The sequence below is a fragment of the Cicer arietinum genome, chromosome 6, assembly GCF_000331145.2.
Source record: "Cicer arietinum cultivar CDC Frontier isolate Library 1 chromosome 6, Cicar.CDCFrontier_v2.0, whole genome shotgun sequence".
Taxonomy (NCBI): domain Eukaryota; kingdom Viridiplantae; phylum Streptophyta; class Magnoliopsida; order Fabales; family Fabaceae; genus Cicer; species Cicer arietinum.
This window is the reverse complement of record NC_021165.2, coordinates 17,195,272-17,222,649: the sequence shown is the minus strand read 5'-3', so window position 1 is coordinate 17,222,649 and position 27,378 is coordinate 17,195,272. Positions and strand designations below refer to the sequence as shown.

The following is a 27,378-nucleotide window of genomic DNA, read 5'->3' as shown; positions in this document are numbered from 1 at the left end:
ACTCCTATATTAATAATAAATAATTTAATAAAATAATTTTTTTAATTATTATATTTTTAATAACTTTAAACGATACTCATTATAAAATAAAAAAAATACTATTTTTTTTAATAAACGCTAACAATTGTATAATAGTTCATGTATACTAAAATAATGTCTCGTCTCATATATAAAACTATTTTGATCGTTGCACAAAATTTTAAAAAATATATAATTTTCACATTAAATTTATGAATGATATAATTTCAATTAGCAAGAGAGAAATATAATATATATACTTTTAAGAGAGATAAGTAATTGGTCTTTTGATTGTTTACATTTTATTAGGATTATTTTTATGAAAGCTTAATTAATATTTTTTTTTTAGTTTAAAAAGAATCTTATATAAAGGGACACAATTTTTTACAACAAGGTTTTAAATATAGGGACAGAGGCAATAGAAAACTTTTGGAAACATTTTTTTTCCGTAAATATAAGATTTTAACCGATTTCTGGATATATTTATTATTATTTTTTAAATATATCATTTACGTTTTCTTAGATAAAATATCCTTTATTAACACTACTTATATCATTATAAATTTAACATTTGGTTTGAGTTGTGCACATTCCTTAAAAAAAAAATTATATAGATTTACTAATAAAATAAGTTTTATTTAGTCAAATACATTTATTAATTGCAGATAGTAATAGTTATATGAGTTAAAAATACAATAAATAAGATCATTGAGTTCTAACTCAACTCGCAAATGTTGATATCGTTAAATTGAACATTTTATTTTGAATTCCAACTCGAGAATTGTGATCTCACAGTTACGTTAATTAATTATAATATAGAATTATATATTTATTCTAAGACAAAAAATAAATACAATCATTTTTGGATAACCAACTTATCTACTACATAAAGTAAAAAAAAAAAAAAAAAATCAAATTTCTTATGTATAAGCTATAAATTGTTTTTACAAGTTATCTAGAATAACTTTTGAAATTTAGTTAAAAAAAACTTATGGACAGATGTTTCCATAAATTTTTCTAAAAATTTTTCTAAACAATTTCATAAATGCTTATAGCAATACATACACTCAAATAAATCAATTTAAAAAGTTTTTTGATCCAAAATTTAAACCAAATATATCACTATTTTTGTTTATAAATAGAAATAAATAAAATATTTAAATGTAATTAAATGTAGTTGTAACTGATCTCCAAATTTGACTCAAATAATATTTGAGTAATTTTAACTAAATCCATCTCTAATAATTTATTTTTTTCGAATATATACTAATACTAGTGTAAATGATCCGTGTAATGCACGGGGTTAATATTTGCTTTAAAAACTTTTGTATTTTTAGAAAACAGTATTTAAAACCAATCAATCAAATATTCATAAACAATATATTTTAGTTTATTATTTAGTGAATTGCTATGTGTCGCATAAGTGATACTTTCCTCTTGCCTTAAAATAAGATTGTCGTATTTAGTTTTTAATATAATTTTAATTATTATTGTTTAATTACTTTCTAACTAATTCAATGTGCATCATTTTAAAGTTATTATTCTCCACTTTATATTTATAATTATAGAAATACATCAATGGTTAATAAGGGTAATGAAGTAAAATTATTATTCTTTTTTTTTTTTATTTTTTTTTTTTTTTTAATCCGTGTGAAATGTTCAAATATAGTGTATTATTTAAAAGTTAAATATTTTTAATGATCTAACAGTTATGATTGATAGAAAAATGTAAAAATTATTTACAACGACGATATATATAAATTAAATCTCAATTAATCTAATTGTTAGTGATATATATATACTTCAATCATTTTATAACTATATTAAATAAGTAGTTGATGACTTATATTATATTTTTAGTGGTTAATGAAAGGCTTTGTGGATAATGTCATTTTATAATACTTCACTCAATTTAGGACCATTAAAAAGTGGTTAATTATTTGTATTTTAATGGTTAACAAAATCTTATAAATATATATTGTCTCGTCTCTTGTGTCAAAATTGTGTTTCAAATACTCAATATATCATAAGTGAATGAATAATATGCCAATATATACAATAAAAATTATTTATGCATATATTTGTTAATACTTCATTCGTCATACAATGAGTGATGTATTGCAACAAATTGTGATCTATTGTAGTTTTAATTTTCTTGTTTTTACCAATTCACAAAATTGATTCATTTATTTTATAATTTGATAGTTTTGATCCCTCATTTTGATTTTTTAATTAAAAAATAACGAAGTGACATATTTTAAATAATGTGATATATAATGATTAACACTTACGAAATTGTAATAAAATCTTCTAAAAACTTAATTTTCGACTTTAAAATTTTTTCACTTTTGAAATTTAATTAGGGATATATTAATAACTAATGCATCTAGTTGATTTATATTATGAAATTGCATGTCATATTATTCAAAATATAACAAATTATCGTTTTTTTAGTTAAAAAATCTAAAAAATAGACTAAAATTGTTAATATTTATAATAAGGGAATCAATTTCATGAATTGATGAAAATAGATGACCAAAACTAAAATCAAACATTTAATTAATGAGAAATACTTATTTGGACACATACATAAATAAATAGTATTTAGTCGTATTACACAAAAATATACATGATTTAATTATTTCAAAAATACACATCTATTATTTTATCTTTATTTATTTGTGTGAATGTGCTTAAAACACTACTCTCTCCGTCCTAAAATGAATATTATTCAAGATCTTTATATACTTATTAAAAAATATAATAATTATAATATAAAGATAATCTATTTTAATAAAATATTCATTTTAATTATTAATGAATTTTTACACTATTATTAATATAAAATATATAATATTTTGTAAATTATGTACATAATAATTATTAAAAGATACTATAAAAAAATTATAATTGCATTGAAACTTGATAGCGACATTTATATTAAAATAATATTTTTGTTAGAATAATATATATAGTCAGATAAAAGAAATACTTATTTATGTTTGTGTTTAAATAAATATTTCTTTTAATTAATATTACTTATATTATTTTTAATATAATAATTTTTTATAAATTTATGATATTAATAATCTATCGATATTTAATAAAAATAATATTCTTTTAAATGTGTGAAATAATAGAATAATCTATTAATTAGTAATCGGATGAAATAGTTGGATTTGTTATGATAGCATGTCCCACAAATGAGTGTAGAACCTAAGCAAAGCCTAGTTGGCCTAGTGATTCGCCCTAAGAATTCAATATTTTTTCTTGATTTTTCATTTGTCTAATCCAAATGCTTTGTTGACTAATAATTGAACCCACTTTCCAGTCTGTTAAACCAAGTGCTCAACACGTGTTCACTCCTACTATCCGCATATCCATTATCACACCAAATTACGATGTCATGAACTGGTGGTCCCCTAATAACGTCCATTTTTTCAACTGCAGTTTTTGACTATAACGCCAGATTTTGAGATTGCTACAATTTCCAGCGACGCCATTTCATTTCATCAATCAGTGTTTGAAATTTGTGTCTACATAACACAACTTTTATAGTTACTCTTGTCCATTCTAATATAACTGAACCATTTAAACATTATATACATATAAAAAATTATTATAAATAAATACAAAAAAATATTAGTTTTTACTAAATTATTTTTGTCAATTTTAGATATATTATTAATATCATAAATATACAGTGATAAAATATTATTTAAAAATATTATACAAATTATTAATTATAAAATACAATTAAAAAATATATTAAAAATTGAAAGAATCATTGATTTTGAAACAAATATTTTTGTAAATAGATTAATTATTGTAGAATCGAGGAAGTAATATTTTTGAAGAGATGGATTGTGGATAGGGATCAGATTATGCTAGGTTGTTCGGGGAGTCTGGTTTGGCCGTACCTAACCTATTTAATAAAAAGATTAAATTCGTATTTTTAAAGTCTATTTATTTAAATATGTCAGACTCAGTCACTAACGATGTGTATTAAAATACCAATACAAAACGTGATCCTCTTTATTTTATACAGAATTGTATTTGTGTCATATTTTGTGTTAAGTTTTGTGTTTCAATAACATTACTCTTTTTTTTATAAGATACATTTGAGTTATAATTTGATCAACAAAAATTGATGTTATGGATCAAATATATCAATTTTTATTGACCAAATTATAACGTAAATATCTATTATAAAAAAAAATCGGAGGAAATTGTGTTATACAAAAATAACTACTATAATTATAAAATAAACTAAATTTTTCAACTTAAATTCCATTTCAACCTAAATTTTAACTATGTGAGTTGTGAATTTTATCTAAATATATAGTTGTGAATTTTATATAGAGATATAAAAATCAAATCAATGATCATATGACCCCAAAAATTTAACCAAAACTAATCAAATTAGATTCATATTTTTTTATGAGTTTTAGTCCAAATTCAATTAAATCAATAAATTCGACCTTTATTGATTTGAGATATAATTTAATTTAATTTTAAAATAGATCGCATAATACTCAAACCAAATCCTTATTTTTTATAAATACTATATCAATATTGATATCTTAAACAATATATTGTGTTTAAATATATTTTAATAATTATTTATATATATATATACTTTGTTTTTGTGGTTGTAATTAAAAAAATTATATTAATAGTATAAACATTTGGATTTAGTTTTTAATTTTTTTTTATAAATTCAAGATATTACATACTAAAGGTGTTCAGATCCAATCAAATACAGAAAAAGGTAAATTGGTTCAAAATAACCAAAAATAGATTAAAATCAATTTTTTTTATGTGTTTGAATCACCTTGAACAAGAATCAATCGATTTTACTTGATTGACTTGAGTTTTTTTTTTTTTTTTTGGTACAAAAGATTAACTCCAATTTTGTTAGATTTACTTCATAGTACTTAATATTGACCATGAATCAAATTAATTGAAGTTTTCGATTAAGTTATAAGTTCAATTAGTTTAAAATATTTTAACAAACTAATGAATTAAAGTACTTTTAGTTAATAATAGTGGTAAACTTAACATAAAAAATGATATGTTATAAATTTATAAACTACTTCAAATAATTTATCAAAAAAATGCTATAAACTAATATAAAAACACTATATGTTTGTGACAATACAAACAAATCATTTTTTTTAATATCATATGAGCTTATGAGCTATAATTAGGTTATTTTTATAAATTTCAAAAGTTTTGGAGGAAAAAAGGAATTTTTTATTTAGGTAAAAACTAAAATTTTGTAAAAGGTAAGGGACCACTTTGCAATATTTAGAGACCAGTTTGCAAAAAAAAAGGACTAACATGCAAATTTTGAAACAAACAGAGTCAAAATTATAAATTTGCACAAAATTATAGGGACTATTTCTTCATGTATATATACTATGTAAGAAGGGAGTTTTAAATTCTTAAGTTTTAGGTGGTATTTTAAATTATTTAAATTTAGTTTTGACAAAATAACTCATGAAATTCCTTCATGTTTAAAAGTCTTTAAATTTATTATCTAAACAAAGTAATTTGTTTGAAAACTTTGATTTCTCTTAAAAAATTACATTTCCTAAAAAAATTATTCCATCTAAACATACTCTAAATTTTTATTTCATATGACTTTTTCAAATAAATATTTTAATTTAATTTTAGATAAAAAATGAAGTAATAGATCAATGCAATTATTATAATATAAATTTATTTATACTTAGTTAAATAAATCAATTTAATAGATTTAAAAGACTTTTCATATATTTAAGTAGAGATTTTTTACCTAAATAAGACTTCTGAAAAAAGTTTGATCTAAACTAAATTTGAAATAGGTTAATCCATATGTCCCTTAAAAAAAGTCAATGGAAAACTAAAAATATAATTCTGGGAATTTCTTCCTGGATTTCAAGGATTAGTACCCTCTATTTATGGATCACGATTCGTAATTCCAAGATTACTGGGAAGGCTGAATTGCTAGTGGGGAAAGCCCACAACGATGTTGATTAAAATAAGCCCGGTCCACTTTTGTGCGTGCCCTCCCTCTATATGTCACTTTTTCCAAACTTTGTACCCTCTCATTTATCTATGTATCCTTAAAAAATAAAAATAAAATATCAAAATATCTTTATATATATAAAAAAGTTATAATTTTCTTTTTATTTTTTCAAAATAACGAAGTTTTTCGGTAGTGTAATTTTTCACTTTTGTACCGAAAATCTTTTTTAAAGTTTTCTGGTAAAAACTTTTTGTACAAAAAAACTTGAAAAAAGTTTTCAAAAAATAAGGTGTGTATCAGAGTACTTCAAAAACTTATCACCGAAATACTCAAAAACCTTATGTACTAAAATACTTCAAAAAACTTTTATTTACCGAAAATCTTTTTTTTAATTCCAGAAAAGATAAAATAATAAATAAATAAAAAGAATTTTGAATTGGTAAAATAATTAAAAAGAAAATTGAAGGTATAATTAGCATTTTTATAAAATTATGGGAGGATAGGGTAAAACTTTCCACTGATTGCGAGGAAACGAATTCGTGGATCGCACCTTGCTAGTTGCTAGTCCACTATTGGACGTATTAACTATTAAGCATTATAAGTTCCAACTAAAAATTGTTATTTTTACTTTTAAGTCTTAAATTTTTTTAACAAATAAAAAATGAATATATTAACAAATCATTCTAAGTATAAGAGTTGTTTAGAATAACTGCATAATAAAATTTATAATTTTTCTACAGTATAAGCAAAAAAAAAAAAAAAAAACCAAAAACACAATGGCCAAACTACTTAAACAAGAAACAAAACAATTAACCATAAAATATACTTATACACACCAATAGTTGAAAGTACCATTGATTAAAATCTTAATAAAACTTTTTTACATGCAATTTGATTCACCCTCATGCTAAAAATTTAACATGTACAATAATAAGATTTGCATTCAAAGCATGCAGATAAAAAATTGTCTCATTTCTTGATTTGTAAATAGCTCACGTCACTGCAAACTAAACTAAATTAATTATTTAACGCATTACATGACCGCATGAAAAAACATCATCAAATTGATTCGTGTGATAGATTGTGTCTACAAGAAACACACCAAATAGTCCAAACCAATTCAAAACACCATACCACACGAATCCAAAAAGAAAGCAAACAAACAATAAATGACAAATTGTTTCAACTTCTCTACAATCTACTACACATTGTTGAACTTCAAAATATATAATTTATGGATGAAACAAATTATGCTTTGTAGGTAGCCTATTTTGAAACCATCTCCATACAAATAATGATACTTTTGAAGCGACAAATGGATGTCACACCATGTCTTGAAATGGAGGCACATTGACACATGCGACAAACTCCTCTCGCAACACAAAATATGTCTCATTTACCGAAAACAACTATCCTTGTGTATTATTTGACGACCACTTATCTAGTATATTACCTTGCAAGTGGACGTTAATTATTAAAGTCATACACTCTTTCACTAATCCCTGCTTTCACACAAATAATTGTCTATCTCAACCTTTGAACACCCCCCGATCGCAACAATTCTAACATGAGCTCTACACTTTTCTCTTGCTGCAAAGAAAAATGAAATAACATACTAAACTTCTCACGCAAAATCCCACCAATCAACCATGACTTCTTTTAAAACAAAGTATTACTCTCATTTCAATAATTTTAAACAATTTTTTTATCAAACCAATCTTCTTCCCGCAAAAATATCCTTCCACCACACATATCCCCTTAACTTTCCGCGAGAATCCCCTAACTTCCACTCCATATTTATTGCTCAACACCTTAACTCAGAGATCCTCTGACTCCTTTTTTAACCTCCAACATCATTTATCCAATAATGCTTTATTAAAAAACTTTCAAATCTCAAACACCTAACCCACTATTCTCTAGAGGCAAATACACTTTTTACCCTATTGACCCAACAAATCTTACTTTTTTCCTCACTCTCACCCTAAATAAATGATTTAAAAATAGAAAGTGGACGTTAATTATTAAAGTCATACCCTCTTTCACTAATCCCTGCTTTCACATAAATAATTGTCTATCTCAACCTTTGAACACCCCCCGATCGCAACAATTCTAACATGAGCTCTACACTTTTCTCTTGCTGCAAAGAAAAATGAAATAACATACTAAACTTCTCACGCAAAATCCCACCAATCAACCATGACTTCTTTTAAAACAAAGTATTACTCTCATTTCAATAATTTTAAACAATTTTTTTATCAAACCAATCTTCTTCCCGCAAAAATATCCTTCCACCACACATATCCCCTTAACTTTCCGCGAGAATCCCCTAACTTCCACTCCATATTTATTGCTCAACACCTTAACTCAGAGATCCTCTGACTCCTTTTTTAACCTCCAACATCATTTATCCAATAATGCTTTATTAAAAAACTTTCAAATCTCAAACACCTAACCCACTATTCTCTAGAGGCAAATACACTTTTTACCCTATTGACCCAACAAATCTTACTTTTTTCCTCACTCTCACCCTAAATAAATGATTTAAAAATAGATTGAAGTTGAGAAATGATACTTGGAGGAACCTTGAAAAATGAAAGAAAATAAACCGATAATGCATACAAGACAACTTTGAGGAGTAACCACCCAACAACAAAGGTTTAGAGTTCTGCCATGACAACCTATATTAGATATTCTCAATAACATGCTTCTAAGACACCCTACGCTGGAGATTATCACCAATAAGCAACCCCAAATATTTGAATGAAACACCACCCATCTTATAATTAAACATCTCTATCGCAATTTGAAGCAAAAAACTGTTAACATTAATACTTGCTAACATACTGTTATAAAAATTAACCTTAAGGTCAGATAGAAGTTCTAACTATAACAAATTAGCCTTGATAGGTTCAATATTATCCCATCACTTCACTCATATAATCAACACATCGTCTATAAAAAATATATTTATTTGTATGAAAATCAACGTTTTTAAGCCCTCAAGTTAAAATTATTTTTATATTATTGTTATTTTGAAGCAAAGTTAAGTAATCTGTGATGATATGAATGTCTTCGACTATGACTTTCCACTAGATTTTAGAAATAGCCATGACCTATTTGAACATTAATCTATGATGATGTGAATGTCTTTGACTATTTAATCTAGTTATGAGTTTTGCAAATGATCTTTTGCCCCTATTTTTCTTTATATTTTTCAAACAAATAACAAAGGTGTCAAACAATCGAGGGTCATCTTTGTCAAAACAAAACAAAAATATCCAACGAAATAAGATTTTAGTACATGTTTAGGTTTACAGTGAATTAATAAAATCACAATAAACTATTATAGTTTTGTCAATTTCACTTTAAAATTAAATATGCACTTCAACATACTAACCTAATTTTTTTAATACAATATTAATCCAGTCTTGGTAAACCTTTTTCTTAAAAAAGTATGATCAATTCAAACCTATTATATGTTAAAAGTACACACATGATGTAACTAAAATAAGGGGACTTCTATGATATATTTTAAAATTAGCACGTTTTGGTATTATCAAATTAAATCATCAATAGTTGAATGATATGTTATCTATAAATGAGTTTGACTATGTTTTAAATTTAACACCACACTAATTTTTTATGTTTTATCTTTTGAGTCTATTTTGAACTAACATTTTTTTTTATTATATTCAAATTATAATTATGTAAACAATTTAATTTAACTATATGAGTTAAAATTGAATAGATAAGTGTACTAAAACGCTTAATTTAATCAATTTTAATAAATACTATAATAATATCTACATAAATAAATTAAAAAAATTATTCATCAAAATATTTATATATACACACCTTTTTATAGAACTGATAAAACTTATATCATAATAATATCTACTTAAGCAATATGTGTTGGGATGCGCCGGTTAAAAAAATAGCACAAGTTCTTCTATAAAAGTTTATCCAAGTTATATAATATTTAATGATATAGCTTGTTTAAAATTTTATTTCATTAATTACACGAACTAAAGTTCAAAAAGAAATTGTAAAAATTTAGAAGTTAAAAAATTATAAAAGGCAGATCTTAATCACGGTGTATCTAAAAAAATTTGGATTCTCAAAAAGTGAGAGAATGAGGCATTCACGCATTTAGAGGCATAATAAATGTGATGGACTGATTTAAAAAATGCATGTGCAATGGAGCCGAGCCCATCTAAACATATTCAAATATAACAAAGGTACGAGTCTAATATATACTCCTTCCGTATTCAAATATTTAAGGTTTATTCGATTTATATCTCAAAAACTCTATTTTATTATTTTAAAATTAAAAAATTTATTTGAATTATTTGTTTTTAAAAATTATTTTGTAAAGTTATTTTTAACATTATACTTTTTAAAACTTAAAAAGCAAAACAGATAAATTATGTTTTACTTTTCATTTTTTTAGTTTTTTTTAACTCTCTAATAAAAAATTGGAATTGCCAAACAGATATTTTTTAAAATTTTCTTTTTAAAAATAGTTTTCTAAAATTTATTTATAAAATAGTTTTCAAAAACAAAAAAATAAAACACAATCAAACAAGCCCTTAGTCTTTCAAAGTTTTGAATCTTTTAGAAAATCAAGATACAATTAATGATATTTAAATTTGTATCTTTAAAAACTCAAAAACATGCAATAAATGAATTTTATCATTACTTAATAAATGAAAGATAAAAAATACTAAACTCACATAAATTTATTATTTTTTAATTTGTATATACAAGATTAAACAAAACCAATTTCAAAGACACAAAATACTTTTGATATTTCAACAACAACAAAAAAGTGTTACTATATCCAAAAATGCGAATAAACAATCTCATACATTTACTCCCTCGAACCTTAAATAGATAAAAGAAGTTCAAACTCTTAATGTATTTAATTTAAATTATAATCAAATATATTAATTTTCTTTAATCAATTTTTATTTATTTATTTTTGAAGGTAGAGAGAGTATATTTTACTTTCACACAAGTGCACTATTAATTAACAAAACCCACCACCACATGTTGCACACGACAACTTTACAATATTAAGTTACACTGCATTCATAACATGCCTGTAAAATTACAACTACTCCTTTCAAATTTCGCCCTACAAATAAATAAAACAAAACCCAACTACAAATAAAAAGAAATATTCAAACCCTTTCTTCTCTTCTCTACTTGCATTTTATTAAGGTAAATATTGACCGTTTCACAATGCCACAAATAGCATGGCCAAAAGAGTAGTGGCAAAAGACAAGAATAAATTAAGTGGCTTGCAATTTAGAATGCTAAAGCTGGAGTCTTGTGCTGCTCCACTGGGAGATGTTAGCTCAGCCTCAGGCAATTCACATGCTCCAAATGTCATGTTTGCCTATACAAATCAAAATTCAGATATACATTTATATGCTAACATAGAAGAAAGAGAATGAAATGGAAGTAATTGCTACAAACCTTGCAGGAGGCTATGTTTCCACACCCACATACTAGATGACCATTAGCCACATCAATTGCTTCTGGAGCTCCTCCTCCATCACTTCTCTGAATCATCATTGTGATAGAAAAAAAAAAACGATTATGAGTTTGTTTCGATTGATTTATTTGCGTTTATGTATGGACATAAACACTTGTTCGTGAGACTGTTCGCCAGAGTCTATGAAAACAACTAATGACATGTCCATAAGCTTTTTTAAGTTTATTTCTATAAGCTTTTCAAAATAATTTATGAAAACAACTTATAACTTATATAAAAACAATATGACTTTCTTTTATCTTTTGTGATAGAAATAGCTTATAATTAAACACTTCAAACAGGGCCTATGTTTGCTAGCATATCACAATTTTCCTTAACTCTGTAAGTTGGAAATGTCAATAATAAAGCTATTTATATTTTATCATAAGGTAATAGTGTAACACCTTGTAGAAATCAACAGCAATGAAATTAGGCCAACGTTTGCCGGCTGCTTGATAGCAAGTGTTGACCATGTCAAGCAAAGGAGCTGAATTGTCCTTGCAAGATTTAGTTTCATCTGGAAGATCTCGAAAATAATTCACTAGGACTAATGATCTTGATGTTGTGTTCATAGGTGGAGATTCAGCGCGATTCGGACATGAACCAGCCTTCATGCCTCCATTTGAATTTCCATCTGCAAAATTGTAAATTGGATTCTCATACCTCATTTCACTATTTACCAATATATCCGACTGAAATCTTGTTACCAATACAACAATTAACTTTAAATTTTATGAACTTTTGTAGCACTTACATTGATTTTCGACTAAATATCGCCACTCATAGGCTATCCCTTCAGAAGCTTCCTTAGACGCTTTCGAAGTGAAGACTACTAAACGTTGATTCTTCTGCACCATGTCATCTACTGTTGGCCAGTTTCCACCATTCTTCGGCATTCGAGATACAGGAAACCAGTATTTTCTCAGTCCAGCAGCATTAAACACCTTTGTTAGGCCTTTTGGTGAAGTAACATAGTCCTCAATAATGATAGTAACAATCTCTGATGGGTTTGCTTCAAGAAATGTTTGAATCTCTTTGAGAACATTAATGGCAGGTTGCTGCATTGTTCACATTTTGGATAACTATTAATTATCGAAGTAAAAGCATATCCAGATTTCATATTCACATACAAGCTAAAGATCCAAGATTCTATTTTGTACTTAATTTTGATTTTTTTTTGTCTTAGCCTTCTAATATTTGGAGAAAGGGGCCTAGGAATACGAAGTTCAACTGAGAGGGAAGTAAAATCTGACTAATAATTGTTTTAGCCATAGTTCGAACTTCATTACTCGCGGTCAATTCGACCTTAACTGAAACTTATTATCCCCTTGAGAACAACTAAACCATTTTGTACTTAATTTGGAATAGCAACAAGTAAACCATTTGTTACTTACAAAAGCTGTGTAGTTGTAGCACTGGCCACCAAATGAGTGACACAACCAAACATCATTCTCAAAGTCATACATGTCAAGCATCAACCCTCGTACACCATTCTGAAAGAAAAATATGAAACATAAGCTTAAGGTTCCAAAAACTAAATTCATTTATATCCTCAAGAAGTTTTAATAGCTTCAATTTCTTTTAGGCGTTGAAAAATTAACAGTGGATAACTTTGTTTTCATCAGCTTAGTAAATAACAATCACAAGTGATCAATTGTTTCTAAGTTATCTAAAGAAGTTATTTTTAATGTAAGAGGATAAATTACAAGTCTTGACTTCTGTTTTGTTTATGTTTGAACTTTGACCCATTATTTTCCATCTTGGGCGAGATTTGATTACTTTAAAACCGTTTACCAAAAACGGATGATGCTATTGCTATTCATTTAACTGGTCTGCTTCAACATTTCCCAACATGTCATTAAAAAAACTACTAGTACAAACATTCTCAAACATATAAAGTATCATTTCATACTAAGTCTCTAACTAATCCAACTAAACAAGTAATTAATTAATTGAACCTTTCAACCATGTAAAAAAATACTAGTTGTTTAGTCAATATTAAATATAATCTCCCATAATCACACATGCAACACATTCTAGGACTAAACTAACATATATAGTACATTATTATTCACCAGCAACCTAACAACCACTTTCAGACTTTTTCAATTAAAAATTATAAAACATAAAAAATAGAAAGTGGGTACATTATGTTCTGCTGCAAAAATCAGAAAGCACAAGCTTAGCTTTTTCGGTAAGTAGGCTAAGACGTAACATAATGAATAAGAAGCACAAACAACCAAACACCACGATGATGAAAACTCAAATTCAAAAGGTTTCTTTTTGAAGTTGGATAAGATTGAACGGTCTAAAATTAAAACACTTTTTATATATTAAAAAAGCTAAAAGTCTGAGTTTTAATTATGGACCGCGGTATCTTAATCAAACGGTCACAAATGCGTTGAAAGTACAAATGCATATACTTCTAATGCATCCAATCCAAATCTTTTTTCTTTTCACTTAAATTTTTCTCAAATTTAAATTTTTCCAATAACAACCAAACACCACAATTAATAATTTAATGGGAAAAAAAAAAAGAGAAGGGGTTGAAGAGAACATCACATTAAGCTGAGAAGTGATAGTATCTTGCTGATTAGTAGGAGCGAGAATCACAGAACCCGTTGCTGATTTCTGACCCAGAAGCGCAAATGAATTATGTGTAGTTAACCATGAATAGCGATTAAACGGCAAGCCTTTAACCTATTTAAAAAATCGAAAGTTTGGTATGTTAGGTACCACATTGATAGCATAAGAAAAGTCTAGAATGAAGATAACATAGAAAAGAAAGAAAAAAGATGAAACCTTTGAAGTTGGATTGATTGGTTGAATACGAGTGCACCTTGGTCGTAGGTTTCCATTTGCAACGCACGTTTCACAGTGCAAACCCAAGTCACAATTTTTGTCTGCTAAGCATATTTGTCCTTCCTGTTGAAGAAAGTTGAGGTCAGAGAAGCAAAAAGCGTAATTGAAAATATTAGAATTTTAGATGGTAATAGACCTTGAGAGCGAGTGAGGAATGGAGAAGAAGTAAGATAGCAAAGAGAGTTGTTGTTGTTGCAAGGGTTGAGTTCTGCGAGAGAAAGAGAGAAATGAAGTATCAGTTAGAGTTAGAAAGAAGGAAAAAGAAGAAGATGAGAAATTAGAGAGAGACATACCTGCAAATGCATGATTAATTGTTAAGTTTAATGTTTATGAAAAGGAAATAGTTATAAAAGAGAAAATGTAGGATGAGGAGATATAGGTTTCAGTTATAATAAGGGAATGGGAAATTTGAATTTGTAAAAGTGAAACGTATGAGTGAGGAAGACGTGTGAGCATACGGGAAAGTTGAAACCATTGCAGTTGTAGGGTGGACCAGGTTCTATAGTTCCAATAAATGAACTTAGGATTATTTAAGTTTTTTTTTTTTGCTTTTTTTTTTTACGATCAAAAAATTAAGTTACTGCTTACTAGTAAGATTATTAGAGTTTTATGATGTACCGTTCAATTCTGGTTGCACCCCACTTTTATATCATAATATTTTTATATTTATTCTCTTAACAAAAGTTTTTAAGACGTTTATTTGTATTTTCCTCAATACAAGACCAAAATAATAGTATAAATAAAAAAAACACGACAAATTAGTCCTGTAATTACATTGATAAAAATGAAAATCAAAATAAGGTTATTCTTCAAGATTTGAGATGAAACAACAGATAACATTACTATCATTTAGAAAGATTTGAGATGAAACAACAGATAAAATGATAGTCTATTTTATTTAAAGGAAATATAATGATCTATGTGAAATTTAAAATTATGATAATTGACATGAAATATAGTATTGTCTGAAATTTACATAAGTATTTGGGTATTGTTTAGTTTTAAACAAATAATTCAAAAATCTAATAGTTTTAATCTTAAATATAAACAAAAGTAAAATGAAATAAAATTGTTGTATGTAGTTCAAATTTTGATTAAATACATCAATTTTTTTTATTTTACTTTTCCTTCGATTATAATTTTTTTGTTTTAATAGAGTAATTATAATTCTTCATTCTTAAAGTTTGTTGGGCCAATTTTATAAATTTTAGAAGTTTTTTACTATTTTATATAAAAGTGGTTCAAAATGATAATTTCTAAGTTTTTTTGTCAAATTTTGAAATAAAGAAAAGTTGGAGAACTAATTTGCAAAAGACTGAAAAGTATAGGAATCAACTGAAAATTTAGAAATTTTATATAGACCAATGTGTAAAATTTGAAACATAGGAACTTATTTGCACAAATTAAAAAAGTATAAGAACAAATTTAAGATTCACATTGTATAGAGTAAAAATAAAATTTCATATTCTTAATTTTTATTTCTTAGGTGCTATTAAAAATTTCTTAAATCAGCTTTTATAAAATTAATTCATAAAATCTCATCATTCGAAAAATCCTCTAAAATGTAAAATTCAAATAATATATATACACAGAAAAATTTGAATTACCTACTAAAATTATATTACCTCATAAATTTGCCTCTTCCAAACATTTTTAGGGTATTCCAATAGTGATCATGTAATATTTTTGGTTACAAGATCATAGTAATTTTATATTAAAATGATTACATAATTATTTTTGAAACTTTACATATTTAATTTATGTCTTCGATAAATTGTATTTTTTTTTTACTAAATGATATTCTCTTGTTTCACAATATACTTCATTTTACCTTAAAAAGAAATACTTCATTTTAGCAAATGATCAACAAATTCAAAAATATAGTTATTACCATTGTGATTCTATCTAACTCGAGATTATATCCTATAATTACACACAGAAGGATTCAGTTTATACAAAAAATGTAGTTAAAATAGTTATTGCTTAATTTTCAAAAATAACCTTTTATTAACTCTATTTTGTATATTTTGTATAAAAAACCTACATTTGTAAATGGTACGATAAATAAACATCACAAGTATTAGAAGGGCAAAATAATAATAATAATAATTAAGGGTATAGTAAAAAACAAAATTTATATTTTATTGAAATTCTAAAATTACAGATAAAATGTAACAAATTATCTTTTAAAAAATAACTTACATTTTGGAATTTCATTGTGACTTTATACTAGATAAGCCACGTGACTTTGAAACTATACACATCCATCCTTGTGAGGTGTTAATATCACGCGTACAAGCAATTTTTATTTATTTTTTGAACAATAAAAAGGGCTCATTGTCATACCATATCAACAAGCAAATAAAAAAGTTTAATATTTAATTTCTTGAAGGAATTGTTGTGAAAACATTGTGTTGAAGCTTAACTCATGACGAAAATTGCTTTACGTCTTCTGAAACACGAGATAGTAGATTGCTTTACTTCATAGCTAAACGGTCCACAATTCATGTCTGGTTATCTATATGTTGGCGTTGGCGTTTGCGTGCATTAATATGCAGTTTAATTGAGCCCAAAATTATAAAATTTTGGTTTGCGTGGCCTCTGTTTCAACTTAGCACCCTACCTTTTGAACAAAAAAAAAAAAGAAAAACTTAGCACCCTACATAGTAAATGGGCCGTTTAAAAATACAAAATAAAAAAAAAAAAATATTCTGTACCCCTCACATCTTACCTTTATATCCACAAATATAAAGAAATGACATTTTGGTTCTCGTATAAATCTTAATATTTATAGAAAAAAATTCAATTTTACCGGATTTTTTTTTTAAAGTTTTCTGGTACACATCATGTATTCCGAAAAACTATTTCCAAGTTTTCCAGTAAAGAAGTTACACCCCGGAAACATTTTTCTAAGTTTTCTGGTAAAGAAGTTACACTCCTGAAACCTTTTTCCAAGTTTTCTGGTAAAGAAGTTATTTTAAAAAAAAATTGGTGTACCGAAAAACTTATTTAAAGTTTTTCGGTAGAAACCTTCTGTACTAGAAAACTTAAAAAAAGTTTTCCGGTAAATCTTAATTTGAGTCGATAAAATAGTAAAAAAAAAATCAAGAGTATATTTGACATTTTTAAAAATTTATGGGGATATAAGTACAAATATGGGGATACATGGTAAATTTTTCAAAATTAAATTATCCAGGTTTTTAGACAGATGATCTTCCAATCCTCTAATTTTTTTTTTTTTGTTTTTTTACTAGATCGTACGATTTGATTGTGAAAAATATCAATCCGATAGTGAAATGTAGAATTAATAAATTTACCGAAAGTTTCAATTCCGTTGTATTTTTTACACATTTTTAATAAATATTAGAGGTTAATCATCCAACTCTAATTTCAAACGAAATAGACAATTGTATTGTAAGATTACCAACAAAGGTGTATTCAAAATTTAAAATTAAAGAAAAAAACTTTGGAGATATTAATTTTTAGTTCTCTACACTACATCAAATATATACATAAATAATAATGGGTCAATTCCACGACGTAACACTATGGGCAGGGTTGTCCCTAAAAATTAAATTTTGGTCCCTAATGCGAAGTTAGAATTTGGTGGTCTATTTTTTATAAGTCATATAATGATGCAATATTTCAATATATTTTTTTATACATATTAATCTATTTATATTGAATCTTGTGACTAAGATAATAATAATGAATTTTATTATGTTACATAATGCGATCAACCTCTTTTGCATGACAATATTTTTCATTCAACAATCATCTCAACAAGAGATAAATTATTTTGAGATGAGAGTAGGACGAACAATTGATGTGACACTTTTTCCTGTTTTGGTTCATATTGACAGAGTAACCTTGATCAATTATAGATTTCAACTAATGATTTTGGTGTCATCAACGTTACAGATCCATAAATATAGATATTTCGAATATTTGAATTTTGTCATATTTGTAGGTATGTTGCGGTTTTGTGTTATGTTGTCGTTTTACGTTATTAACTTAGATGTTTGTGAATAGGTCAGTAAATTCCTCCTTTATGTTTTTAACAAATTTGAATTTATATATATATACATATGTTCTCCAATTTCAATGAATGAATATTATTTGTTTTGTTAAAAAAAAAAGTTCTATTAAATTGGCTGGCATAGGAGGGAGAAGGAAGAGAAGAAAAACAATATTTGTGATCTTACCCTCAAATATATGTCAGGGTTTGAAATTAAAAAAAAATTGTAACGAGGACATAAATTATCAATATCCTTGTAGCACATATGTTCTTCTAAAACAAGTAATTAAGATCCACATCCCATGTAACAAAAATTTTGACATGAAAGTAGTTTTATACATTACATATATACCTCCCAAATGACTAAAATGAGCCATGTTTCCTCATGCCCTAAACACGTTCCGATTTGCAACATCTAATGCTTCCGGGGCTCCCCCACCATCGCCTCTCTGAATGCACAATTCACTAATCAACTCCATTGAATAATAAAATGTACCAACTTAGTTGTAGGTAATGCTCTTTAGGCATTAATAAATTACAATTAAATTAAATGGTTCTAAATTATAACTTGTAAGTTTTTATTTATTTGGATTTAGTCCTTGCAAATTCAAAAACAGTTATTTTTAACACCTAACGCCAACTTATTAGGCCACACCACTTAATTTTATTGGACCACCTATAATGACATGGACTAAAAGCAACAATTTTTGAATTTACATGACTCAATACAACAAAAAAAACTTTAAAAGACCAAAACTAAAAAATATTATAATTGTAGGAACTAAAATCATATTTAAACCTACAATAAAAGTATACCTTGTAAAAATCAACAGCGATGTAGTTAGGCCATCGGTTACCAGCAGCTTTATAGCACATATTCATCTTTCTAATCAATGGAGATGAGTTATCCCTGCATGCTTCATGAGAATTTAGGTCATTTCTGTAGTAGTTCATTAGGACTAGTGACTTTGAAGTTGTGTTCATTGGAAATGATTCTGCTCTATTTAAACATAGACCTCTTCTCATCCCATCACTTCCATCTGCAATTTCACAACTCATCACAATTGACCCTTTAATTTGATAAAAATATTATTTTGATATAGACATATATACATCGTTGATGTATGGTTAACATAATTCAAATACATAGTTAGTTATGTTTATTAGATGGTTAACCTACTAAACATAATTAATCATATATTTGAATTGCGCTAATTGTAACATATATTTGTGAATAGTGGTATATGGTGAAAGTACCATGTCAATGTGTCAAAATACCATAATTGTTTAATATCATTTGATCTTAGTAGAGGAAAATAAATATGAGACTCACATTTATTTTCTACAACATAGTTCCACTCATAAGCAATGTGTTCAGAAGCCTGTCTAGTTGCTTTTGAAGTGAACACAATTAGCCTTTGATTCATGCGTATCATTTTTTTGACTGTTGGCCAATCACTACCATTCTTTGGCATTTTATATACTGGAAACCAAAATTTCCTCAAACCAGCTTTATTAAACACCTTGTTCACACCATTTTTTGATGTTACATGATCCTTAATGAAAATAGTGACGATCTGAGTTGGATGTATTGTGAGGAATCTATTGATCTCTTTAAGAATATTTATTGCAGGTTGCTGTTAAAAAATCAGAGCTCAAATCAAATGAAATTAACAAGATTTTCAAAAAAATCAGAGCTCAAGTCAAATGAAATTAACAAGGATCTCTTACAAAGGCTGTAAATTTGGTGCACGAGCCACGACACAACCAAATGTCTTTTTTGTAATCATGCATATCTAACATTAATCCTCTCACACCATTCTGCAACAAAAAATGACCTATTAAATTTACCGAATTTTTTCATGGCACCTATAAAAAAATATATGTATATGTAACATATATAGAAGACTATATAGTAAGGAGAAAAATATATGCTAACTTACATGGAGCTGATCTGTAATGGAGTCTTCCTGGTTTATGATAAACGAAATTCGAGAGTCTATAGTCAAGTTCGCTGCCTTCCAAGCGAAGGAGTTGTGAGTTGTAAGCCATGAGTAATGATTAAATGGGAGCTCCATCATCTACACATACACATCATTCATAATAATTAATAATTTCATATAAAGTTTATTTTAGAAGTTATGAAACAAAAATGTACTGTGAGGACTAAGGACTTTTGAAATAGGACTTGAAGCTCGGATTCTGGTACACCGATTTTGCGAGTAGCATTCCAAGCACTGCAGCCCTGTACCACAGTCATTGATGTCACGGGAACATGTTTCTCCAATCTGTTACAAATTTTTTCTCAGAAGAAAGAAAAAAAAATGTAATTAAAATGTTGATCATGGATTAGCTTATGAATATACACAAACTAGTTAATGTGTAAGTGATAAACTAGTTCTAAAATTTATTTAGTCATGTTGCATAAAAGTACTTTCAATTATGAACCACTTCTTTAAATAAATTATATAAGAATAGAAAAAGTCCTGACTATGTTACATATCAATTTAAACTAAGTCAGAATTGTCTTTCAAACCAATATTGAGTTATGTATATGTTTATGTTTCTACGCGTAATTTGCACAATCACGTGCAATTGCTTGACATTTGTTATATTTATTGTTAATCAATAGAAAAAGGGTGTAGTTTGTGAGTGACCTTACCAAGCATTTACTATATAGAAGTTAAGAATTATGGCAGCCATAAAAGGAAATGACATTTTATACTAAACTTTAGAAGTTATTAAGAAATTTTGCCTCATTATCGATCAACAAAGCTATTTAGCTTAGAAGAATTTTTTCAGTACTAACCTATACATAAAGCACTTTGGTAAGAAATACTTTTCTTAACATAAGGTACTAAGTATTTATGGTTCAGATATGTAAAATTATTGAAATTTTTAAAGAGTGTTTGTTATATACTTTATATTCTAATTATAATAAAATACCTGAACAAGTACATAGCAACCAAAAACAAGACTTGCACTAATCAAAGTGGCGATGAGAAGATAGTTCTGCAGGAAAATAAGGATACAATATTTAAATGAATGTGATGGCAGAGAAAGAAGAATAAAAATATAATTGCACATACCTCCATAGACTATTTTAATTTAATCAAGTTCTGTTCAAAAAATTACAAAACCAAATTATGTGTTGCATATAAAAGCTACTAATATAGATTGTAAACTGAATGGCAATGAAATTTCGAATATTTCAATGTATACGATTGAAAATATCCAGGATTTTGCTCCTATGTTTTATCCAACCTTCTTTTACATTACTTAGGTTCAAATTATTATATTATTTCTATTGAAGCTGAAATTTGAGATTTTGCCTTTTGGATGTCCTATTCCACATATTCCATGCCATTTGTCTTATGCAATTCCAAAGGGTTATGATAGCTCAGTTGTATTATTAAAAAAAAACTAAGGCTATGTTTTTTATATTTTAATTAAAAATAGCTGGAAAAAATAGTAATGTTATAACAGTGACTCAAAGAACCAAAGAGAAAAAATAATTAAAAATAAAATAAAGAATGATATTGTTCACTTAATATATGACACATAGGAGTAATATTCAAGCTATTCTTTAATTTGTTTATTTTTTTGGCTTAATTGTAGTTTTGATCTCCCTATTTTAGCTGAATCGCAAAAGTAGTCTCCATTTTGTTTCTCTACCGCTGCCATTATTGAAATTTTTAAAGAGTGTTTGTTATATACTTTATATTCTAATTATAATAAAATACCTGAACAAGTACATAGCAACCAAAAACAAGACTTGCACTAATCAAAGTGGCGATGAGAAGATAGTTCTGCAGGAAAATAAGGATACAATATTTAAATGAATGTGATGGCAGAGAAAGAAGAATAAAAATATAATTGCACATACCTCCATAGACTATTTTAATTTAATCAAGTTCTGTTCAAAAAATTACAAAACCAAATTATGTGTTGCATATAAAAGCTACTAATATAGATTGTAAACTGAATGGCAATGAAATTTCGAATATTTCAATGTATACGATTGAAAATATCCAGGATTTTGCTCCTATGTTTTATCCAACCTTCTTTTACATTACTTAGGTTCAAATTATTATATTATTTCTATTGAAGCTGAAATTTGAGATTTTGCCTTTTGGATGTCCTATTCCACATATTCCATGCCATTTGTCTTATGCAATTCCAAAGGGTTATGATAGCTCAGTTGTATTATTAAAAAAAAACTAAGGCTATGTTTTTTATATTTTAATTAAAAATAGCTGGAAAAAATAGTAATGTTATAACAGTGACTCAAAGAACCAAAGAGAAAAAATAATTAAAAATAAAATAAAGAATGATATTGTTCACTTAATATATGACACATAGGAGTAATATTCAAGCTATTCTTTAATTTGTTTATTTTTTTGGCTTAATTGTAGTTTTGATCTCCCTATTTTAGCTGAATCGCAAAAGTAGTCTCCATTTTGTTTCTCTACCGCTGCCATTTTAGCGTCGGTGTATCCGACGCTCATTAGCGTCGGTCTGCCCCGACACTATTTAAAATATTGTAGACGATTTTTATTTTTTAACTTTAATCTCCATTTAGCGTCGGACTAGCCGACGCGACGTTTTCTGATTTGTAAAAGTTATTGTTTTTAGTAAAACTTATATGTTTATTTTTGTCTATCTTTCACTCTTTTTTCTCTATCTCTCTCCCCCAATTTCCCTATCTTCATTCTTTTCTTTTCTTCAACTTTTCACTACCGAACCGCCCACCGTCACGGTCCATTCTCCAAATCTCTCACCCAAATCTTTATTCTCCAAATCTTCGAAGGCCATAAGACCAATCTCCAAACTCCTCAGTTTCCAAAACCCTAACAACCTTCTCCTCCGTACCATCGTTTCCAAACCTGAGCTTCGGAATCCCAAACCCGCCGCACAACCCCAGCCTGAACAGCCTCTTGTCGATCTATCTTCACATACTCCCGTTGGCGGCGCCAGAGCCCATTTCCCTAATCCCGACGACACCACCGAAGGTTTTCGTTGATGGATATCCCGGTAAATGATTAGGACCTCACTTGCAACTCCTGCATAATTTTATTTTCACATTTTCAATTTAACCCTAGTTTACTATTAGGGGAATCCAACATCAAAATTTTAATAGAATTTACTCTTTAGTAGTTAGGCATATTATTGATGATCTTGATTCTTGCAATGCATCTGCAGTAGAAGCTTTTTGTTCTACTTTTTTTATAGGAACTGAAATTATTTGAAAAACAGTAGCAATAACACTTTCCTTTTTATTTCTATTAGAGTAACTGTGCCAGATAATCTTCCAACATTCACATTGGATAGGATCAAAATGCCACTCTTTAAATTTACTTGTTCTGTAGGTCAATGATTTCATAAGTTATTGTGGCTGGAGAATTTAGCACTACCAAGACACTCAATGAGCTGAAATTGGAATGCAAGTTTTAATTTTTCATACAGTACAAATCAGATAAAATGATGCAAGGTGGGTGCTAGAGTTATTTACTTTATGTTATATAAAGTTCAGTTCAAGTACTTTTCCCTCAAGGGTAGACGTTTGATATTACTATGTTAAGTTAATAATGCGTTTGGGAATGTAAATCATGTAGTTTGATTTATTCTGATACAACTATATAACAGTTTTTTTAGAATCCTATGGATAAAATTAATTAATTGGTGATTCTTTTAATCCATTCAAATGGGTGTGCACCTTTTTAATTTTTTTAACCTTTGATTTTTGCATAGTATATTTTTAGAGGGGGAAGTGCTCAAGTGCATAGTCTTTGGCTGCATGATACATTTATTTGAAGTTGTTCCAAACTACTCTAGAGATAATGTTCCAAACTATTCTTTTAATCCATTCTTAGCATCACAACAACTTGACTTTTGATGCTATTTTGTATCATTGACATAGGTTTTTTGAACTTATATACCACAATAAGTGCTTAAGAAGCAACTTGGTCTTGTTTTCTAAAACGTTTTTGCATTCTGTTTATGTTAATAACTTTAACATACCCTATAGAAGTCACATAGAATATTGTTTGAACAATGATGTATTCATTACTTTTTTGTATTATAGCAATTTCTAGACTTTAGGTCAATAATTATTTCATATTTGATTTTCATTTTGCAACATTGTACAATAAGACAGACTTACATGGTCCCTACATACTGAATTTATCAAAAGCATACTATCTTCAAATAATTTAGTAATATTTTATTTGTTTATTATGTGTGTCAGCCTCCATGGGACAAAGAACTTGGAAAGAACTTGGAAAGACGTACATAATTCACTACACTTATGGTTGTGACTATACAATGAAGGTAAACTGATCTACAATTCAATTCTTAATCAAACAACACTACATGTATGCATCTTTTTTATTTATTTTATTTCCTAGAGTAGTCACTAAATGTATGTATGGTGTGAAATATTCAGGGTGAACTGGCCTATGGAAATATTGGAGAATGGAGGTTTGATAAAAAGATCTTATGATGATTTTGCTCCTCCAAAAAATCTGACATTGCCACCACCTGGTGCTCCTCCAAAATGATGATTCCCTATCATTAATGCAGTTGAAGACTGAGTGTGGCAGTCAGTTTACAAACAAACTTGAAGGAATGTTTAAGGTATATATCTTTGAATTAGTTTAAAGCTTTTAGACATTTTAAGACTTGAATGTGCTGTTTTCGGAAGCTGTGGCAGCTTCTCTCAACTGCTCATTATCATCGTTTTCGTCATTTGAAACCATAAAAGGAGTGATAGATCATCTTGACAATGAGGGTTTTCAAGAAGAGGAAAATGAAGAGGTTCATTACAACACATTTGAGGTTAAGATTTCTGTTTAATAATTTCCATTACAGGAATTTTGAAGATGTTGATGTGATTAGTTGATTTCTCATAGGATTATGTTAAATTTTGTTTAGAAAGATTTTCTTTTGCTTTAAATTCGCATGCTTGCTTCAATTCCTTTTTCACTCTTGGACTCTTGTGAATCTTGTATACTTTTGATAGTTTTTTTTAACTTATTTTTTGTTATTGTGAATTTTAAAGTCTTGGTATTAGAAATCTATTTTCTTTTGGTTAAGGGAACAAGTTTTTGTTGTTATTGTTAAATTAGAAGTATCTAATTGATCACATAATCCTACTATATAATTTAATTGAATTAAATATAGAGAATCAATCATCTAAAGCTTAACTACTTACATTCATTGGTTATTGTACTTATGTTTTCCAGTTGATTTTATACAATAAATAATTGTTCTTATGTTCTTCTGTTGCAGAGCTGATATTATGACCGGATGAGTCTCATTGGTTGATATTATGACTAGGTGACTCGTAAACTTTTCCTGTACATCAATTGACCGTAGCGTCGGCTACACCGACGCAATCAAATTTATTGATGTTGTCATTAGCGACGGTCCCTCCGACGCTACCAATTTTTCCCAAATACCAAATCAACGGATATAATATAGCGTCGGATATTTATTTTTGCTTGTAGCGTCGGTTTAGAGTAGGCCTTTCCGACGTTATTTAAGCGTCGGATCAGACGCTGTCGATTAGCTTCGGCCGTTTTATCCTAGGCCTGTAGCCGACGCTAATCGGACACTACATCAACGTTAGCGTCGGCATTTAGCCTATAAACGTGGGCTTTTGACCGACGCTAAAATCAATTTTTCTAGTATTGTTCAGTTTTGATCCTCAAAATTGAATTTTGGTCCAAAACTTGATGAAGTTTCATTTTTTTAAGCCGCATCACACCATTTATGATCATACATTTTAGGTACAATTGTTGCACCACGAGATCTTGATGCATGATGTGACTTAAATAAACGCAAAAAAAAAAATGAAACTTCATCAAGTCTTAGACCAAAATTCTGTTTGAGGGACCAAAACTAGAGAGAAACAAAATGGAAGGACTACTTTTGAAAATTCAACTAAAATGGGGGGACCAACACTGCAATTAAGCCATTTATTTTTTAGAAGAAGCCATTCTTTAATTTTATGCAGAGACAAAACCAAAAATGACAAATAAAAGTTCACATTGTTGATGCCAGCCTTATTGCATATGGACAATTTGATGAGTAATTCCAGTGTAGTTATAACCACAAATACAAATATGATTTAGTCACACACAAAATATATATTTATTTAATTTTTTTAATAATAACAATAATTATTATTCTCTTTTCTCTATTTATTTTGTGTGTGTGTGTGTTTAAATAACTTATATTTGTAGTTATGACCATGCAAATGTTGCTCCGATTTGATATGAAAAAAGAAAAATGGATATTTTACTCATCAAAGTAATTGTACTTACTATATATTTGATTTAAAAAATGGTTAGAAGTGTCTAAAAGACGGAACATGGGATGAACCACAACAAACAAAGCCAATATTTTGTTACTAACATAGCCTCTGATTTATATGTTACAGGAGAATTTGAAAAGTCGATCGATAAATAACTGACTTAAAGTGTCATCAACAAAATAATGTTGAAAGTGAATATAAAGTCAAATATTTTACATTGAATGGCTATTGACAATGACGAAAGGGCCAAAAAAGTGGAAAGCAACAATATAAAATGGGCACTTAACATCTGACAATCGTAAAAAAATTGGATGCGTGTTGATCCAAAGCGAATATTAGATATTTTTATGGAGATTAACTGCCACAAAGGTGGCATGTGACTTAAGTGTTGATTATTTATTTTACTTTAACTATAAATAGTAATTCTCAATAGAAAATAAAAAATTTATTATAATATATTAAAATAGATTCCTACGTACTATTTTAATACGTCATCAAACAATGTGTCACTTCTTTTAAATATTATCACCTTAAAAAAAAATTAATGTGACACATCTAACAAACAATTTATTTTTATTTTATTCTTGCAATTTGCTTTAACACATCTTTTT

The 27,378-nt window shown here is 27.5% G+C and overlaps 2 protein-coding genes and 1 long non-coding RNA gene across 6 annotated transcripts; 1 reads left to right on the top strand and 2 right to left on the bottom strand.

The window, feature by feature from the left end:
• Nucleotides 1-11,060: 11,060 nt before the first annotated feature.
• On the bottom strand, nucleotides 11,061-14,873 carry LOC101506445 (PI-PLC X domain-containing protein At5g67130). The gene is made up of 9 exons (XM_004505179.4): nucleotides 14,726-14,873; nucleotides 14,569-14,640; nucleotides 14,373-14,495; nucleotides 14,133-14,270; nucleotides 12,965-13,063; nucleotides 12,325-12,628; nucleotides 11,975-12,204; nucleotides 11,513-11,599; nucleotides 11,061-11,432 (listed from the first exon to the last, which is right to left on the bottom strand). Exons 1-9 carry the CDS (start codon nucleotides 14,735-14,737, stop codon nucleotides 11,271-11,273), a joined length of 1,227 nt encoding a protein of 408 aa, XP_004505236.1. The 5' UTR covers nucleotides 14,738-14,873; the 3' UTR covers nucleotides 11,061-11,270.
• Nucleotides 14,874-18,610: 3,737 nt separating this feature from the next.
• Nucleotides 18,611-21,750, bottom strand: LOC101503761 (PI-PLC X domain-containing protein At5g67130-like). 2 transcript variants are annotated; one of them, XM_027335639.2, is made up of 8 exons: nucleotides 21,540-21,750; nucleotides 21,397-21,462; nucleotides 20,609-20,738; nucleotides 20,394-20,531; nucleotides 20,182-20,271; nucleotides 19,784-20,087; nucleotides 19,267-19,490; nucleotides 18,611-18,899 (listed from the first exon to the last, which is right to left on the bottom strand). In XM_027335639.2, the coding sequence occupies exons 2-8, from the start codon at nucleotides 21,408-21,410 to the stop codon at nucleotides 18,834-18,836; spliced, it is 966 nt and encodes a 321-aa protein (XP_027191440.1). In that variant the 5' UTR covers nucleotides 21,411-21,462; nucleotides 21,540-21,750; the 3' UTR covers nucleotides 18,611-18,833. The 2 variants fall into 2 exon arrangements, with proteins under 2 accessions (XP_027191440.1, XP_012572560.1); XM_012717106.3 differs by having other exon boundaries at nucleotides 20,625-20,738; nucleotides 21,540-21,746.
• A 1,370-nt stretch (nucleotides 21,751-23,120) lies between these two features.
• LOC101506216 (uncharacterized) lies at nucleotides 23,121-26,645 on the top strand. 3 transcript variants are annotated; one of them, XR_003473385.2, is made up of 5 exons: nucleotides 23,121-23,484; nucleotides 23,820-23,941; nucleotides 24,698-24,780; nucleotides 24,896-25,086; nucleotides 25,741-26,645. It is a non-coding gene; the product is annotated as an uncharacterized lncRNA (long non-coding RNA). The 3 variants fall into 3 exon arrangements; XR_001144118.3 differs by having other exon boundaries at nucleotides 24,896-25,287; XR_190017.4 differs by having other exon boundaries at nucleotides 24,896-26,645.
• The last annotated feature ends 733 nt before the right edge of the window (nucleotides 26,646-27,378 follow it).

Bases quoted from the DNA above. Each gene is read 5' to 3' on its own strand.
- LOC101503761 (XM_012717106.3), bottom strand. The intron at 20,272-20,393 runs GTAAGTTAGCAT...TTTTTGTTGCAG, and splicing joins CCATTACAGATCAGCTCCAT to AATGGTGTGAGAGGATTAAT. The intron at 18,900-19,266 runs GTATACTTTTAT...TTGTGCATTCAG, and splicing joins TCGCTGTTGATTTTTACAAG to AGAGGCGATGGTGGGGGAGC.
- LOC101506445 (XM_004505179.4), bottom strand. The intron at 12,205-12,324 runs GTAAGTGCTACA...ACAATTTTGCAG, and splicing joins ATATTTAGTCGAAAATCAAT to ATGGAAATTCAAATGGAGGC. The intron at 11,600-11,974 runs GTGTTACACTAT...ATGATGATTCAG, and splicing joins TTGCTGTTGATTTCTACAAG to AGAAGTGATGGAGGAGGAGC.